The sequence below is a fragment of the Apis laboriosa genome, unplaced genomic scaffold, assembly GCF_014066325.1.
Source record: "Apis laboriosa isolate Shangri-la unplaced genomic scaffold, ASM1406632v1 scaffold69_cov144, whole genome shotgun sequence".
Classification (NCBI taxonomy): Eukaryota; Metazoa; Arthropoda; class Insecta; order Hymenoptera; family Apidae; genus Apis; species Apis laboriosa.
The window spans coordinates 1,445,531-1,466,482 of record NW_025224165.1 but is presented as its reverse complement, the minus strand read 5'-3'; the positions used below and the strand labels follow the sequence as shown (position 1 = coordinate 1,466,482).

The 20,952-nt window shown below is 21.7% G+C and overlaps 1 protein-coding gene across 2 annotated transcripts in view; it reads left to right on the top strand.

Annotated features, from left to right (window-relative positions):
* The window catches only part of LOC122719043 (forkhead box protein O), a 334,732-nt gene that overhangs the window by 196,802 nt on the left and 116,978 nt on the right, over nt 1–20,952 (top strand). For both annotated transcript variants that reach the window (XM_043944569.1, XM_043944568.1), the window contains exons 2-5: nt 11,846–11,967; nt 12,051–12,245; nt 17,574–17,689; nt 18,657–18,886. In XM_043944569.1, the coding sequence (XP_043800504.1) occupies nt 11,846–11,967; nt 12,051–12,245; nt 17,574–17,689; nt 18,657–18,886 (663 nt within the window). The remainder of the gene's footprint in view (nt 1–11,845; nt 11,968–12,050; nt 12,246–17,573; nt 17,690–18,656; nt 18,887–20,952) is intronic.

Below are 20,952 nucleotides of genomic sequence, written 5' to 3'. Positions count from 1 at the left end.
ATTCGTGTCAGATTTGACTAACGATCGTGGTTTATTATTCAAATCGGTGCTTGTCTTGACTGTTGTCATTGCGAATTCTCTGTGACGAATTGCATCGAATAGATGAAATACGTGTTTAAAAAATGAAATTGAGATAAATAATACGATAAACAATTTTAATCAGTTCAAAAATTTAGTAGAAATGAATTTTCCTTTCTCATTAATATTATATTATTAAAAACATAAATGTTACATCACGTATAGTGATTCTTACATATTCCTTTAATATTCTAAGCAATTTTAATACAATTTTTTTTTTAATTTATTTATGATTTGTTTCTATTTTCAATTACATTAACTCAATTGTTTAAAACGGATAATATTTTTGCAATTTATGATTTATCTTATATAGATATGATTATTCCTATTATTCAAATTCAATTAAATGTTGAAAAACAAAGCATTTTTGAGAAAAATATTAAATACATAAGTTTCGCTGTTTCGAAAAAGAAATATAATTCTTCTGTTTATTTTTATTTGATGGATATTTTAAGGTTATTTAAAGGTTATTTTTTTTTAAATGAAATATATTTTTATATGAAGATTAATTTTTTATAATTTTATATAAATTCTCATTTTAAGAAGAAAAAGTTTTAATTTTGTTGAAAATTACACAAAATTATTATTATTATTTTATTATTTGTAAAAGAATTGCATAGAAAAATAGAATTATTATTAATCTTTTTTTATCGCTTAAAAATTATTAAAATATTAAATAAGTTTTTATATCACTTAATTTTCCATTTTCTTCAAGAATTTAATTTTAATTTTAATAAAGTTTTTTTTTTTAAGATGAAGTCTAATTAAAAAATATTTATACAATTCATATAAAAAAATTTTTTTAGGAATAGGAATCTATAAATAAAAATATAAAATTTTCATTTAAAAAAAGGAACTTTCAAATAATCTTAAAACCAGAATTAAAAAATAAAATAGCTACATTTCCCTTTAAACCTTTTTTTCTATTTTGAAATTTTTCTATTTAACATTTTTCGTGAAAATTATATATATATATATATATATATATATATTTGCATTGAAACTTTTCAAATGAACATTTTGTAAAAATCCATTGATTTAACTGAATTGAATTATTTTACCAATACTTTAACCAACTTTATTTTTTTATTCTATGTCAAAAATTAAAAGCAACGATTCAATCAATTGAGCCTAAAATTTCTCAATGACCAAGACTTAAAATAACGAATACTGAACAGCGACATTAATGTCCCAGCCTTGATGCCACATCATTCCAGAACGGTTAATTTCCACGTGTAGTTTCACGATGGTCATTAATCCGGGACCCGATTACGGGGCGGTTGTACTTAAACGAAACGGTGGTTCGCACTTTCGTCACGAAGGAGCGAGAGGACTTTCCAGTTCCCTTATCGTTCTCGGGCTGTGGAAGATAGTGAACATTCCATTGGAAGAAGGGCAGGACAAGTATGTATATGCTCCATAAATTGCGCGTTATACAGTCCATTCGGTCGCGAGATAACCAGGTTCGGTTGTCTGTGACGCGAGTCTTCGTAGCTTCGTTCCTTTCGCCATGACAACGAGGGCCGTTTCCGCAAACTTTATACGGTTTTTGACGAAAGTGTCGGCGAGTTTATCGGCGGTCACAGGACTACGACTCTGGACACCGAGAGAATCAACGAGCCACTCCCCGATAGAGAGCACGACCTACAATGTATCCTGTTCCTTTCGTTCCGCGCCACTCCTTGCCTTCGAAAGTATCGCGATATGCAAGAAGATTGTCCACTGTGAAATTATGTCATTCGCTTGGACCGACCGTGTCAGTCGACCGGTATCACTGTCAGAATATCGGGTTTTCACCAACGGATCACTTTGGTTGTCGAAGTGTTTGACTTCTAGATGGCGGTTCGGTCTTCGTTGGAGATTGTGGGCGTTTCTGATAGTAGAAGCCTAGAAGCACGGACGAGGTAGAAGATAGACATGACGTTTTATGGAATTTTGTGTTATGATACTAACCTCGAAAAAAAAGACCGAGCGTTTCTTATATTCTGTGCAATTTACTGTAGCTATATAATATAGGAATTATATTCTTATCTATATATATTCTATCTTATTTTTTAAAATAATATATATATTGTGAGAAGAAAAATTGTAAATATTTAATAATTTCAAATATTTTATAATTATAAACTAGATTTAATAAATAAATTAATTTTCTTTATATTAACAAAATATTTTTTTAAAAATAATAGTTTAATTTGTTTTTAATGTTTATAATTTTGCACATCTCATTAGAAATGTAACGAATGAATATTCATAAAGGAATAGAAATAATTAACAATTATCTATTGACGATTATAGAAAATAACGTTTTGCAAAATCCACTATATTTTCTCGGTCTTTTAAATTTAAATCACGAAATTCAATATGAAACCACTCAACGAAGAAAAAAGGAAAACGAGTATTTCTCTGTATGATAAAGGATTATCGCTACGTGAAATTGCAAGTAAATGTGACGTGAAATAGACAATAGTGACCAACATAAGAAAAACATGATTGTGCCTCAATTTCGACAAAGAATCACGAATTATTTCCGATAGAGAGATATGAAATTTCGCGATATATTCGCTCGAAATGTACAAAGACACCAAAAACAGTGGCTCAAAAATTAGTAAAAAAGGCTAGTGAATAGATTATTCATTGTTTTTTGAAAAGAATTAGTTTAAAAGTTAAAGAAAAAAGAGAATGAGTTGATGATTGAAAGAAAATGATATAGCTCGAGAATATAAATTGATTTGAATTGAATGGAAAGTTCTGATACTGGATCTTATCGAACGAATCGAACATCTAAAATAAAATAAACTAAATTCGAAAATCCATTATGGATTTTTATAAAATATGTTATTATCTTGCTAAAAATTAAAGAAATAATATGAAGAAAAAATTAAATAAATAATTTAAGAAATAAAAGAAATGATATTTTATAAAATATTTTATAAAATTTTGGCACTTGTTAATTTCATTGAATATAACAAAGATGAAGTAATTTTTTATAGAGACGAAGACCTAAAATATATAGCGAAAATAATAAAAAATTGGTTTCGTAATTAAAATTTTTCGATGAATAAAATGCAGCATAATAATGTCTAGGTAGATTCGAGAATTCATCATATATGTGTTATGAATATATGCATAACAGAAAAGATATACACAATTATATAATTTAATAACAAATATGGCAAATATCGTAAATTATGAAAATCAGAAAAGAGAATAATAATAATGAATAAAATATTAATTTAAAATGTCAACTTATAAACATAATCTTGAAATGAAAAACTTTGTCATAGTCTTTATTATTTTTGAAAATACTTTGTATATTATTAATATAAATAAAAATAAAATATTATATTTTATTTTTTAAATTCAATTTGTAATTATAATTATACTATCATATCAAACTTTATAATTGAAATTATTATTCCATTTTTTTAGACAAGACAAGCATTAAACAAGTTTATATTTTTGCTCGTCATTGTATATATAGATATGCATAATACAGCACATAATTAATAGCTACGAAAAGATCTTCATTTATTAAAGCTTTAAAAGAAATCTGCTATATAATATAATATAACTGAGCTGCTAACAGCAATATGCTATATATAAAAGATGAATATGATATCCAGTTTATATCCTGATTTGAATATTATTATTTATCTAAATACTAAAAATAAAAAAAAAACATTTTCTCATACATATTGTTTTTGTTAGTAAAACAATTTTTTAATTTTTTAATTTTTACTTACATTATTATTTTTTAAAATTTTAATATTATAATTAATTCTGTATGAATTATCAAAATGGTATATTCAATTGTCATTTATAAGTTAATTATATGAGATAAATTTTCAATTGTCATTTATAAGTTAATTATATGAGATAAATAATTAAATGAGATAAATTTTAAGATCAATCTTGTTTGTAATACCATGATTTATGAATTCTTGCGGTTAAAACGAAAGAACGAATTTTCTTCGCGTCATCATTTTTCTATAAGATTATTCATGATATGTATTCAATAACGATAAACTTAAAGTAGAAAGTAGATAAATTTTTGATATATTGCATAAAATTTATTCACAATAGCTTAATTCGAATAAGCATTACAATAGCTTAATTCGAATTTAGTAAAACAATTAAAACAATTAATACAATTAAAACTTCAAATTAAAATTCTTTGCTATTATTATTATCATTATTTTTTTTTAAATGAAATTTTTATCAATTATTTGAAATTCTTAAAATATATAATAAGATAACATATATAATTTGGATTATACTTATTTCATAGAAATAAGATCAAAGTTATAATTTGTTTAACTGTATAATTGTATAATTATTTTAATAAATATCCAAATTATATAGTGTTCATTCATATTTTAATCAGAAAAAACTTAAAAATACAATATGATAAGAACTTTATTTTAAAAAATTATAAATTGAAAAATTTTACCATTGCATTCGTTTCTCTTATCAGCATGTTAATTTTGTTCATTCTGATCTCTTCTTCATTTGTTTTTAATTCATTTTCTATTTTTGATAAAATGCAAAAGAGATCATCAAATTTTGGTAGAATCGTACAATGATTAAAAATATATTTATTTTGAATAATTGCAAAACTTCGGAACTGAATTTTTTATAATTTATTAAACCCTGTCCGTATTCTAATGAAATAACTATAAAAAATTGTAAAAATTTCTTTACATATATCGCAAATTTAAATCTTTGTTCTTTTGGATTAATTAAATAAAATTTGATTGAAATAATAAAATTATATATTTTGAATCATTTCGAATTCAAGAAATTACTAAATAATATTTTTCTTCTAATTTTTACATTAAAGATAAAAATACTTTTTTGCATTAAATAAAAAATTATTTGTTTATTATTTAATCTTCTTTAATTAAAAGAAAAGATCATATTAATCAAAATTTATTTGTTCGAAACAATAGCAATAAAAAAGAAGACATTAAGAATATAATAAATTTAAATTTCATAGTTATCTAAATTATAAATTTATGTATAAAGATTGAAAAATATATTTCTTTTATACTTTATTCTAAACTTTTGATCTATATCTTATTTATATTTTCTTATAAATAAATTTCATTTAATTTCAACTACTATTAATGCTACAAAATAGTGCTCGTGTTCTATACTGAATCGATAATGTTGCGTGTGACACGAAAATCGTAAGGAGACTAAGTAATCCTCAAGTTCCTGTGATACGAAAAAGCATCGCATGCCATGTTTACTTTGTATTTTATCTATGGTGCGAGGTAAATGAATCTAATGAGATAATAATGAAAATAAAATCAGATTAAAAATTTAATATTGTATGAAATATTTTTTCGAAAATTTTCAATAAATGTACAAAAAAATAGAGAAAAAAATCAATACTTTTAAATAGTAGAATATTATTCTTCATATATTTTTTATTTCAGTAATTTTTTTATATATTTCATTATTATATATTCTTATGATTTATAAACAATTTAATGTTTATAAATCAACAATTAAAAACAATTTTTAAGTTAAAAAAACTTTTAAGTTAAGAAAATAAAAATATAACAAAATTTTTAATCCAATTGTTCAATTATTAATTGTACAAATATTTCCATTTTTTTATTAATTATTAATTCTTTTCAAATAATTAATAGAAATTCATTTTTAGCATAAATTATCTAATATCATCAATGAAAGAGGATAATCAAATATATTATAAAAAAAGTAAAAAATGTTTTATTTCAGAAATCCATAGTTTATCGTCGCGATATTTTCAACAAAGTGGATACCATTAACGTTGAAAGTTTGCCGATCGATTTTACCAATAAAATTTAAGTTTCGTTTTTCCCCGATATTCGTCGAGATCTCGTTCTTTTTATGAATATTCCTATATGAATGTTGCAAGCGCAAACGTTTTCTGTATTTCAATAACTGGAATAAAGTCTGACAACGGTCATATCGCGAGTTGTTTTAACTACACTTCTCGTTCATTGTACTAATCAAAGAAAAAATTTGCCCCGACAACGTTTGTCCCTTTTATTTCCTTCTTTTGTTACTACGCCAGTTTGTTCAATTCTTTTCCCATTTTCGATTCTCGTTTTTTATCACGATATGTACCTTTTGATGTGTACATTTGTGAAATATTATTCGATACAAAGACTCAAAAAATGAAAAATACGTATCGCAACATACGCTGCGTCTATAAGTCAACAGATGTTTTATGATTCGATTATATTGGAAAAAGAGACTTACAATAATTCAAAGAATTTTACAAAAATATTATTGTAGAATATAAAGAATTTCAATTTTCATTTACTATTAATTCTATTTTTTAACTAATATATTATAAAATTAAAATTCTTATTTTTTAGTAAATTTTTTAGTAATATATTATCTACATTATATAATTAACTTTACATAATTATCTGAGAAAATAAAGAAGAATAATTGTAAACAATAAAGATTTTAAGCTCGTTATTTCAAACTTTCATTTAATTAAAATTTTCAAATCAATTGTTTTTTTTTTCAATTTATTATTTTTTATTTATTATTATTTTATTATTATTATTTTTTTATTATTAATTTATTATTATTTTTTTCAATATTAATCTTTATATATTATAATAAAAATAAGTTAATCTTTATATATTAATAATAAAACGGAATTATTGAATGAAATTTACAAATTTTAAAACGAATCGATTTATTTCAAAATATCTTATTTGTCATTTTTCATAGAGAAGAGATAGAAAAATCTAACAGAAATCTAAAACGAAATAATCTACAATAATTTTTATATATCTGATATTCGTAAAACATCTTTGAAAGGTCTAAAGATAAAAATAAACACAAAAAATATAATATAAAAATATAGGTTAAGGTTTATTTATTACATTAAGTAGTTTAAGTTTGCGTTAAATGAACCGAGAAACAAAGCATGATGACAGCGTGATGGAGATAGAGCTATCCGTATCTCCCTCTATCTTGCTTCATCTAAGGTTAAACTTCAATTGCTTATAATTTAATTAATAAATAAATCTTGCTCGATATTTTTTTATGTTTTTGTTTTGATCTTTCGAAAATTGATTTTCCAAAAGTGCTCCACGTATATTCTACATATTGTACATATTGTACATATTGTACATATTTGAATCAATTTAAATTTTTGAATTAAATTTAATCAAAAGGAAAAACAATATCAAAAAAAAAAAAGAGAAAAAAGAACATAAACGTGGATAATATGTTTTGCAATAAAAAGGATCACTGTCGCGATGGTTTGTTGTAAAGCCGGAAAATAAATTCGTCGGCCGATTGATTCGTTTTTTTTGTCCCTTTCGGGATGCGAATGACCGAAATCGATTTAAAAATCAGAATAGCGGCGCCAAAAATGTCTTCATCTTCAAAGTATAACGCCGATAAAGGCAAGGAAATGATAGGGTTGTAAACTCTCGCTGTATAGCCTGCGATCGAACGACTCGAATAACTGAATCGCTATCGTGAACCCTGCGACGAGTCTATCACCAAAAGAAAAGGTAAAAAGAATTGTGAATCGATCGATAAAAGTATCCTCATCGGTACTCGTGATAAGCAATCGCCCTTTGCCGATAAATACTTTAACTTTCCCTATCCGCTTTCTCTCTTTATATATATACGCCGAAGAAACGAGATAAGTCAAGTTTTAAGAATAAAATCCGCAGTAAAGGAAGGAAACATTATGGTGTAATAAAAGTAATGAGCTATATCTATTTTGTAGATTTATGTGCAAGCGAATTCACTCAAATGTACGCACAGATTATCAAGACACGAATGATTACATGATATTATTTTATTTGTTACATGTTGCTACGATTTTAATTGTGGATTAGTTTAGAACCGTTTCTAACAATCTTCTGGATGGTTAATATATATTTTTATATTTAAATATTGCATAATAAACATCAATATTCAAGTCTTATAATTATTAAAATTGTGAAAGATATTCAATAGTAGTTATCACATTTATTATTTTGTTTAGAAGATTTCAATATATTATTTTTTTATTAATTTGATATTTTTGTAGCAACTTCTTAGTGTTCCGCTATATTTATAAATCGCAATATACAGAAACATGATTTTCTGAAAAATTTTTTATCTAAATATATTTAATTTATACTTTACTTTATTACCTTTTTCTATAATAAGAAATATAATATATATATATGATATGTAATTAATATCATCATTTGTATATTATTTATCGTATTATATCTCTTTTTTATATTTTAAATCATCATAGATGACATGCATTTATCTTTCATTTTAATCTAATATAAATCTAATATAATCTAATATAGAAATATTCATTTCTATGATGCAATAAAAGACCAATTATCTATACAAAATAAAAAAGCAATAATAGAAATTGACCAATTTTAAATCCAACTGTCCAATGAAGAATTTTTACAAGTTATATTTTTTTATATATTTTAAGAAACTCCTATATTTGAATAATATATAAATAAATTTCTGATTAATAGAACACATAAAAAATTTATTTCCATGTTTTATAATTTTTTTATTATTTTTCAGATGAATAATTATAAAGTTAAAAAAAGAATCTATAAAAAAATACAGAAAAGATTGGCATTCAGTTTTAAATTTGGCCAATTTCTGTTATTGTCCTCTACAAAAAGTAATCTAAAAACCTTTCAAACACTTACGATCAACCAAATAAGATTCATTCGTGCTTAATGTCTGAAATTCCGCGAAAGTATCATACCGATTGCGCGAAATAAAATCTGCATTTCGAGCGTACGATAGCAATAGGATCCTTGTAATTTTGAAAAGTTCCAGACGAACAATCCGTGAGTGTGTCGCGAGTTTCAAGCGTACAACGAAGCATCAATTTGGTAAAAGTAATTTTTATTGTGCCGCGGTATCGTGCCACCCTCCTCGTTACGTAAAAGCTATCTCTCTCTTGGCTTGTGTGTGCATACTGTATATATACTATACGCTGAGATATTGCTATAGGACGAAGACGAAAAGAAATTGTTATCGCTTCTCGACGCTACTTTCGTATTAGGGTAGAACCTTTCCGAAATTTTTAGAAGGAGGAAGAAGGGTCCAGGCGACTATATCGATTCAATTTGCCTAATGAACAAACTCCGTTTCGAACATCTCTGTCTAGGGATCATAAAACATGAATCTCTCATGATGCATTGTTCAATTCGATTTTGTATATAACGTAAAACTACTCTGAGAATGCAAACGTTCAGCTTGTCGAGTTCGAGTAATCATAGCGTTGCTTCGCAAATATAAAAGGAACTTGATATTGGGATATCGTTAGATGTTTGTAAATTTTTTCGCGAAATTGAAATTATAAGTTGCTATACAAGATTTTGAGATATGATAAATTCTTTGATTCGTGTATCGCAACAATGGTCATACACCAATTGGTTATACAATATCAATTAATGTAAACACATATAATATATTCTTCAACAAGAAAGAAATCTATTTAATTGACATGCAATACTAATATCAAAAGAAAAAATATACATTATTAGCAATAAAAATAAAAATAAATTGTTTGGAAACAAAAAAAACAATAGCAATAATGTCATACATATCAATTATAAACAATAAAAAAATGTTTTTCGAAATATGTTAAACAATATGTTTAAATATTTAAATATATATGAAAATATAAAAAACAATAAATTTCAACTAACAGTTATAAATATAAAAAAACATTACAATAATAATAAGAAAAAATATGATCTTTAAATGACAAAAATGAAGATATGATAATATTAATAAGAACACTTCAACAAAAAAAATAATCTATATATAATAAATATAGCTATTACGAATTATTCATACAAAGTAAAAAGAGAAAAATAAAGTATATAAGTATACATCATTAACTATAGAAACTATATAATAATTAAAAGAAAAAATGATATGGAAAGAGAAAAAAGTTTATACTTTATCATTCATAAATGAATATCACATGATAAAAATAATACCATATTCATTTATTATTAATCTAAAACAATTCTAATCGAATCGAAAATAAAATAATATAATAAAAAACAGTTATATTAAAAACATGAAACATTATTCAAAAATAATTTAAAAAATTAGATCATGTCAAAATGATTGAAATGAAATGAAATTACTAGAGATACTTCAAGAAAATGATAAATAAACAATAATATTAATAATAATATTTATTCAATATCAACGAGCTTGATCCTTTGTTACGTAATTATAAAATATAATTAATAATTTGACAGAAAAGCGTTAATAATTATATTTATTTTACAATGCAAAGTGAAATTAAATGAATATTATTATGTAACCCAATGCTAATATATTATCTGAATGATAAAAAGGAATTATTAAAGAAATCAAGTATATATATATATATATACTATATATACTATAGTAAAAGTGACTTGTATTTTGACATATATGATTGAAATAATTATAATCAAACTCCATTTATATGAATTTGCTGGAAGTAAGCATATTCACATAACCAGGTTATTCATATAATAGGAGTCCACTTAATTCTCTCAGTTATGATGTTTCATCCAATTAATAATAGTTCATATAAAATGATGAAATATTTTCTCTAAAATGCATAATAATGTATCAAATATTATAAATGTAAAAACAAACGTAATAAGTGTTATTAAACATAAGGCTTAATGAATTCATTTTTTATTTATATCATATCATACGATATAATACATTTCTAATAATACAAGGTGATTCACCAAATATTTCCATCTCGATTTTCATCACTGTTATTATCCGTAAAATATATTTCACATGAAGTTTAAAAAAGAATTTGATATTAATAGTTTTTTTAGATGGAAGATTATTCATGTTTTTTTACTGCACCAATTGATATAATTTGATATTTCTTTCAAAAAAATCTTAGTCTACATATATTTAAAAATGATTAGTTTATGAGATATTTTAATTTGAAATTTATAAAATTTATAAAATTTAGCATATAAAAAACAAGGAATGTACAAAGTGATGTTTATTAATTATGTTTATTAATTATGTTTTCTTTGTTTTTCATTGTAAATTTTACAAATTTCAAATTAAAATATTTTTTAAACCAATGATTGAACGTAAATAAGTTAATATTTTCTAGACAATATCAAGTTATATAAAATGTTACAGTAAAAATATATAATTCTATTTAAAAAAATATTAATAATCATCACATATCTCTGTAAACATCTATAAAAAAAATTAGTAATATTAGTAATAAAAATGTAATCTTCTTGAAATCATTTAACTCCATCTGAAATATTATTTGTTATGGAGAATAACAATTGATGAAAATCGAAATGACAATATCTGATCAACTATATTTAGTGAACTCTATATAAATGAAATTCTATTGTATATCAATTGTAAAATGTTGAATATGTTTTAAAATTTAAAAAAATATACGAAATATTTCAAAAGAATATATGGAAAATAAGCATATACATAATATTTATGTATGTTTTTTATTTATGTAATGCGAAAATTTTGTCATGTGTATAAACTTTATAAACTTTTCTTTTAATACTTCATTTCAATTTAAAAATGTAAAATAGGACAATAAGATTATTTATAATATGTAAAGTTTGCTTTCAATATTTCATTTGTGTCATTAATTGTAATTTCATTAAAAAAACAAAAGATGTTATAATAATTCATATTAATTATCTATAATTTTCTCTGATTGAAATGTTATTCTTTCTGTTTGCAGAACTCTATAAGGCACAACTTATCGTTACACAGCAGATTTATGCGGGTGCAGAACGAGGGTACCGGGAAGAGTTCCTGGTGGATGATCAATCGTGACGCGAAACCAGGGAAATCGCGTAGAAGGTAAGTAAATCGTATATGTTTTGCGAAATAATTGGTTGTTGTCACAATGCACGTTTTGCCACGGTATTGTCGATGACTCACAGAGCAATAACCATGGAGACGAGCAAATTTGAGAAACGACGTGGTAGGGTAAGGAAGAAGATCGAGGCGCTAAAAAACGGTGGGTTACAAGCTGACACGACAACTAGCCCCAGTAACAGTGTGAATGAGGGGCTGGATCTCTTTCCAGACAGTCCCCTTCAGTCTGGCAGTGGATTTCAACTTTCACCTGATTTTCGGTAAGTTTGTACTTGATTGCATCTTATTATATTGTATTTGAAATTTTATCAATAATTTTTCCTTTTTTGTTTTATTTATGCTTTAATCTAAACTTGGCTAGAAATTATTATGTATTATATATTATAATAATATTGTTGAATGTTTTAAATTTATATCGAAAATCTTGATGACTGACTTTTTTTTATTTGAATGTCTGATGTTGAATAAAAAAAATAACGATAAACGAAAATTTAAAAAATTATTATAAATATGATAGATGAAATTTCTATAAGATACTTTCTAAAAGAAATATCAAATATCACATCAATTTTATAATATAATTAATGGAAAAATAGAAATACAGAATAATAAATTAATTAAAAAATTAATATTCAAAATTAAAGAAATTTATTATATTTTATCATAAATAAAATATAATAATTTAAAAGAAATATATATAAAAAAAATATAACAAAATTTGTAGAATAAATAAGAATAATAAAATACTATAATATATAATATTATAGAGATGAAAAAAATACAAGATTTCGAGTTTATTTATTTTAAACAAAAAAATTTGCAACTTATAAAATAAGTTTTCTTTCTTTCATCTAAATATGATGAAAAATTTATGGAGAATCTTATCATGAGCAATAAATAAATGATAATATAATTTTTCTAACAAATTCATATACATTCGTATAATTTTATTTAAATTATTAAGCAATGTTTTAAAAATTAATTTTTAATATAAAATATTTTATTAAATATAATAATAAAAATATTAATTATTAATATTATAATATATTTATAATAAATATATATATTTATTTTTTTTTAATAAATAAATTTAATAGAGAAAGAGAGAGAGAAAGAGAAAGAAACCGTTTTTATGGAAATTTCATTGTACTTCTGTACAATAAATATTTTACTTAATAAAAAAAATAAATTTCTTAATTTCTGAATATTGTTGTTTTTTTATTATTCTTTATTTATTTGTTAATTATAATATCTCTGTAATTATATTCTCAAAATAATTAATATTTTTGTTAAAAATAGTAGTAATCTTTTAGAAATTTTAATTATTGTATTTTCCTAGCCAAGTAATTTGTTAACCTTTCAACTGAATACGATAATACGAATTTAAAAAATCATTCCGTTTAAGATTTGTCATTGTGAATGTTGATTTGATTTTAATACATATATACACACACAGACGAAAAATAATTATATAAACATTTCATAAATTATTAACTTAAAATTGTATTTATAATTTAAATTATCAACGTATATTATTAAAAGACTGATAATCAAAAAGAATATGAAAATTTTATATATTTAAATTTTATCAATATTATTTTAAAGTATAATATCTCAAAAAGTATTTAAACAATATTTTAAAGAGAAATCACTTAACCCGAAAATTTTTATTTAATTGAAAATTTATGTAGAATATAATAGATTACATATGGAGCAATGTTTTTGTTGATTGAAAATTTCCTTAAGAGATGAAATCAACTCTTGAAGTTTCAATATATTTTTATATTTTACGTTGGGAATTTTTTTTACAATAGTAATAAAATTTGAATGAAATTATTAAATTTTATATTTAATTTATCTAATTATATTTAATATTATTTAATATTAAAATTTAATATTATTTTATAATAATATTAAAATTTTGTTATATCTTGCATTATTACAAAGTTATATTTAAAAAACGAAAAATACATTGATTTGAATATCTACTGAAAGTAATATTTGGTCAGAAAAAATTAGTCTATATATAATCTATTATACTCTATTATTCATAAAATTTTATTAAAAATAAAGAATTTGTTTAAGAGATTAGAAAATAAAAATTTCTTATTTTTTTTAACAAAATTTTATAATTATACAGAATATAATGATTTATATATGAAACAATTTTTTTTTTTAGCAAAATTTGTATATTTAATTAACAATATATTTTAAAATTGTTTCAAGATATGTGTGTACGTATAACTGTGCAAAATCAATTTATAAAATTTAAAATAAAATTGCTTATTCGAATTAAACGAATTGTATTGCTGCTCAACGAAGTAAATTTTTTATCATGTAATAAGATATTTTATTTATTACTCAATTTTTAAAACGATTATAATTCTTATTAACATTTCTTGTTTTATTAATTCTTGTTAATATTTATTGTAACTATATTTATTAATTTTATGATATTATATCGTAAAGTTATTTTTGAATAAAAAAGGAACTGTTATTTCACGATTCGTTCTATTTTTAATTATCTATCTATTTCCGTCAAAATCAATTCAATCAAAAATTTATTAAAAGTAAATACATTCGTATGAAATATGTACTATGTTTATTTATAAAATATTATTTTATATAACAAATACATGTTATAATATAGAGCCGAAATCTAATTTTTACGTTCAGAAAATTTGAATCTAAAATTTTCGAAACTTTCAGAACCCTAAATATTTTTTTTTCAAAATATATATTTTACAAAGAATTAAAATTTTTTAATAAATTTAATTTCTAAAATTTTTTAAACTTAAGCTCATAATTAACCAATTAGTAATAGTATTCTTTTAATTATTCTTATAATTATTTATTTCTTTCGAAAAATTTAATTTTTTTAATTTTCAAAAGCTTCAAATCATAAAAATAAAAAAATATTTCCTATTAAATTTAAAAAAAGAACTTTAAAAAAGATATTTTAAATTTTTAAATGTTTCAAGGTTTTGATATTCTGACCAAACCTTAATATTATATTATAGTTGATTATTATGCAAATTATCTTGAAACAATATAATTATAGTCATTTAACGATAATTATTTAGGTCAACTTGAATATTTTTTTTTTTTTTTTTAGTATTCATTTTAAAATGATAGATCCATAATATTATCCATTGTCATAATATCTTCATTTAAAAATAATAACTTTAGTAAATGTGAAAAAAAAAATAAATTAATTTTTAATTCTGCAAATAATTTAAATTAAACTTAAATAATTTTTCTAATGTATATTATAATATTAAATAAAAAAATTAATAAATTTAAAAATTAATCTAATTAAAATAATATAATTGAATGCACAATTATTATTAAAACTGATATTAAAAATTATTTCTTAATTATGTTTTCAAATTAATATTTACATAATCATATCAAAATTGATTCACTTGAAAGGTTAACACTATTTTACTAGATACACTTCTAATTATACCATTATATATAAGATATCTATATTTAAATTTAGCATAGTAATAGCATAATATAATACTATAGAGATAAATACATTCTGTGATCTTTAAAATCATAATTGTTTATTACTACAAGAAAATTTTTTATAAAATTATTTTAAATTCACGGATATTAAATGTACATTTCTTTTATTATAATAGGTAGTAAAAGTAATAGCTTCGATACGCGCTATTTGCAAAAATTTTATATACGCTTTTGTATTATATACTTAATCGTACGCATGACATGCTTTTACTTGCATTTAATAATAGTCTTGCAGAATATATATCATAGAATGTATATATAGATATAGAAGAAACCTGTACAAAAAAATAATTAATGCAAAAAATTCAATAAATAATCATTTAACAATTATTTTCCGTTATATTGAGAATTTTCTCGACAGTGATTTGTCATAAAAAATATATACTTCTGTCAATTATTGGATTTATTTTATTTTAAAATGTCTTCATAGCATTGTTAATTAAAATATTATATTTCAACTTTTCAATCATATTTTTGTTATTTTATATCTATTATGATTATAAAATTTTTCATAAATAAAAAGACAATATTCAAAATCCACAATATGTTACGTTTAATTTAAAAAAGTGGAACATTTCATAAGAGATTGAAGTTTATTTTTATAAAAGTTATTTAATAAAAAGAAATGTATTATATGATATAAATAGTTTTGAAGGAAGCGTAGATAGATCATCATATGATGATGACATACACAATTATTTTAATATACTAATGGATATAACTAATTATTTTTTGTAAGTTATTTATATAAAAAAATCTCATTAACTAGAAAATATTTAATTTGTAATTTAAAAAACTTAATATGAAAAATGAAGAAATAATATAAATAGATGAATATTGTTTTGCATATTTTTTGTTCTACATGCTTCCAAGTAAAAGATTTTAAATTAATATATAATATAGTAAAGCCTCATATCCAAATTCTCAATATTCTAATAACAGTACAGTCTTAAAAAAAATATATATATATATTTACAATTATATATACATATATACAATTTTATATATATATATATATATATATATATATATATATATATATTACATATTTATATTTTATATACAATATTCAATATAATGTAACATATAACATATATAACATATATGATTTTAATTTAAGAATTATTTATTACTTGTTTATATTATACTTATGTCAAAAAACATATGATTTAGTATCTAAACAAATATAGAAACAAAATGACAATATTGATAATATTTTATTATTAATAATTAATATAAAATAAAATTATTTAATATCAAAAATGATGATGATGATTTAATATCAAAAATAATTATTGTAATATCAATTGGAATAATCTTAGATTAATTTAATCTATTTAAATTAATATAATCCGAAAAATTTATATCCCTGTTAGTATGGATAGAAGCTTTACTGTATCTTCTAAACTAATAATTTTTTGATATAAATAGTTTAATACTTTTTTTAAAAAATGACTAACAACATCTATTAGCATATTAAAAATTATATGATTTTAAGAAGATAAAGATCACTTTTATATGATTTCTTTTATTATTTCTATATATTCATGTACAGAAAAACTATTTTAATCTTTTATTTCTAATTATCTTCAGACAATATTCATACAATGATCTGTGGATACGATTATAGTATTTCATTTAATTAATTGTAGATAACGCTAATTATAGTCAGCTCTCAGAAATTGATTATACAATGTCTGTAATAATCTTTTAAATAATTTTTATGTTCATAAAAATAATTTTATGTTCAACAAAATGTATATTTGTGTATATATAAATCATATAAAGAAAGATTCTATATAATGTATCTTTTCAAATATTAAATTTTGTACTAATTTTTTAAAAACATTTTTTTCATAATTTCTTTCTTATAAAATATTCCACTTAAAGTTTTCATTTAAATTAACATTTTTGACATTTGTATATAACTTGTACAATTTTTTTCTATAATTCATAGCCACTATTTTTCTATCTTTTACCATTATCTTTTTCGTATACATAGTTTGTATTTAAATATCTGCACATTTAAAATACATTTGAACCAATTTTTATTCGAGTCCTCGAGCTTCGAGCAATGCCTCATCCTGTGGTCGATTAAGTCCAATTACGGCGATTCCTAGGAAACCGGAATGGACACCAACATACACACTCTCATATAGTCCAGAACAATTAGGTACGCACTATGATTTCATGTTTTTCTTTTTCTTTCACCAGCGTTTATTGTTTATTTTGTAACATTTTTTTTTCTTTTTTTACTTCTCTATTTCGTCGCATTCTTAATACATGCGCATGATTAATTCTAAAATTTCAAAAGTTTGCTACACGAAGCGAACGGCTAAGCTCTATCTTCTTAGAAATAATTTCAAACCGATTCTGTACTTCAATTATAATTCTAGTAAATTATGCTTTTTTTATTATTATATAAAAGTTTCAAATTCAATTGAGATTGCTTCAAGTTTAGATTGCTTAAAATTATTAAATAATAAATTTTAATGTATCATTTAGATTTTTTAAAAAATTTTGTTATTATTAAGTATTTATCTTAAGTAAGTATCTACTATATATTAATATATTAAAAAAATATAGTGAAATTATTAATAAATAATCAAATATAATATAAATTTAATAATAAGTAAAATTCAATAAAAAATTTTTTATAATGAAATTCAATTACTATTCATAAAATCTGATGTTTATTTTTTTTAATTATAAAGTATTCAGATTATGTAATTATTTTCGAATTAGAAAAATTTAATTTCTATTTAAATAATTATTTTATCATAACTTCGCAATAGATAATTCAGAATAAAATACAAAAATATAAATAATAAATTATATTAAAATGAGTAATAAATTGTAATAAAAAAAAGAATAAATGTATTTAACAAATATATAATTTTATGAATGTTCCTCCATAATTTTATCAAGAATCAAAATACGAATTTCTATTAAAAGTAGTTATATTTTGTTTAAATTTTAGAGAAAAATATTTTCAAACGATCAAAGGTTATTAAAACTTCCAGTGTTGCTTCAAATCAAAGCTCTAAAGGCGCAGCATGAAACGTATGCATAAGTAAAAAAACAATAAAAAAGTTTAGTTTTTAGTTAACATATCTTCTTTTCATTGAATACAACTGTAGCTGGTAGCCTCGCAGAAACGATGAAATTGGAATCCTATCAAATGTATCATACGACACAACCGAGCCACCAGCATCATACAGGACCACCACCTTCTTATTACGAATCCCAATATCAGAGGAGCAATAGCCTATCGTCAGGATCGTCCTCCTTCGCTCTGCAGCCAACTCCTCAATCAGCAAACCAGCAAAGATGCCCAATTCACGGTTTGCAACCGTGTGCCTGTCAAATGGTAAATGGAAAAACATTTAAAGGATAAGCTATACTATATTAAGTATACTATACTATATTCTATACTATACTATAGTAAGCTCTACTACTATAATATTCGATATAGTATTTGAAAAAACAAAACTTAGAAATAAGTAAAAAAAAGCTTTTAGTTAGCTTTTATTATTTTATTATTTAACTTAGTTCTGATACTTTATGAAAAGATGAAAGATTACCCTAGTTTAAAAATTTTTTGTCAACAAAGAGAATAAACATAAATTCTTATTTTTTAATTTTCTCGGAATTTTTTTTATAGTTTTTCCGATATTCTTGAATGTATATAATGCAACTTTTTTTTGTAGATGTTTTTAGTACATAGTTTTCAAGATTATTGTTTATTTTTTTATTTTATTTTTTATTTGAATTAGGGATGAGTTATGAAATCTTGAAATTTTTCAAGTCAAATTGTTTCGTATCATAAAATTTTTTATTATTTTTGTAATTCGAAACTCTTGAAATCAAAGAATAACTTGCATAAAAATTAAATTTCTAATAATTATAATTATTGATTGATTATAAATTGAATCTAAAGAATTTTAGAAATTAAAATTTATGAAAATTTTAATTCTTCGCTAAAATATTTTTTGAAAAAGAAAAAAAGAAAAAAATATTTTGGGTTTTGAGAGTTTCGAAAGTATTTAAGACTTTACAAAATTTTGAATTTGAATTTCATAAATCTAAAAACCCATTTCTATTTTGAATCCTTTGTCTACCTTTGATATATTTTTAGAATAGAAATATCGCAAAATGGAATTGATTTTATTATATTTTCAAGATAATATGAATTAGTTACTTATATTGCTACTTATATTGTTTTATTCTTCTCGTTTGGATTTGATAAATATTGAAATCCGAATGTAAAGATACGATCACATAATTCATTACGTAATTATTTTGAAATGACATAGTTTGTATTTCGAAAAAAATTACGTTTAGATACTTTTCAACCCTATTGTTGAAGATCTACATACTATATTTTTTCTCGACCTCTTATTCCTTTTCTACATATTCATTAAATCATTTCACGAAAAATGTTATTTTAAAAAAAATTCAACAAATTATATGCTTATAAATTATCTCAGAAATTAAATATATGATTCTGAACGAAATATCGTTTTCCTATTTTAATTAATTTTTGTATTCAAAAACAATTTTATATTTAAAAGATTTAAGCATTCGAATTTTTCATTTTATTTTCTTTATATTGATATAGAATATTATTTAAAATATTTTTTGATTATGTTCGAATAGTATAAAACATAAAATTTATCATATTAAAAATAAAATAACTTTCAACATCATAAAATTCAAAGAAAAAAGTAATTATTTTTCTATTTTTTTATTTTATTTTATTATATGTATTCTAAAAATATTATTTTATTTATTTAATTATTTATTATTAATTATGTATTTATATATAATTATAAACAGTATATATATAATTATAAACATATATATATATATAAGTATATAACAAATCATTCTTTGTCGAATAACTTAAATATTACTTTTAAATTATCTTTCAATTTGAATTATTGTCTATAAGAATATAGCTTGTATTGTATTCATTTATTAGTATCATATATAATATCATATATGGTTCTCAAAATGAAGACATATATTTTTATGTTATGTTTGGAAATATATGTGCAAATTGTTTAGCATGTAGCATTGCAGTAGTGTTTGAATAACGATGAGTTTTTTGTTTATAATATTATTAAATTGTCAATAAAAAAAAATCTTTGATTAAGTTCGATGTTAGTCATATATAATTAAAAAAAATAAATATATATAATAAATATAATAATATATAATTAAAAAAAATTAAAAGATAAAATTACATTTAGCAAGTCTTGAAGTACGCCATTTCTACAATTTTTAGAAAAAAAAAGAATTAAATTCAGTTTGAATGATTCTTATCGCCATTGAATCTGTATTTTTAGAATTATCAAATTATAAATCTTTTCTATATTGAAGCACGTTAGATATGTAGTATGTGTTAAATAATTAATCAAAGCATCGCATATG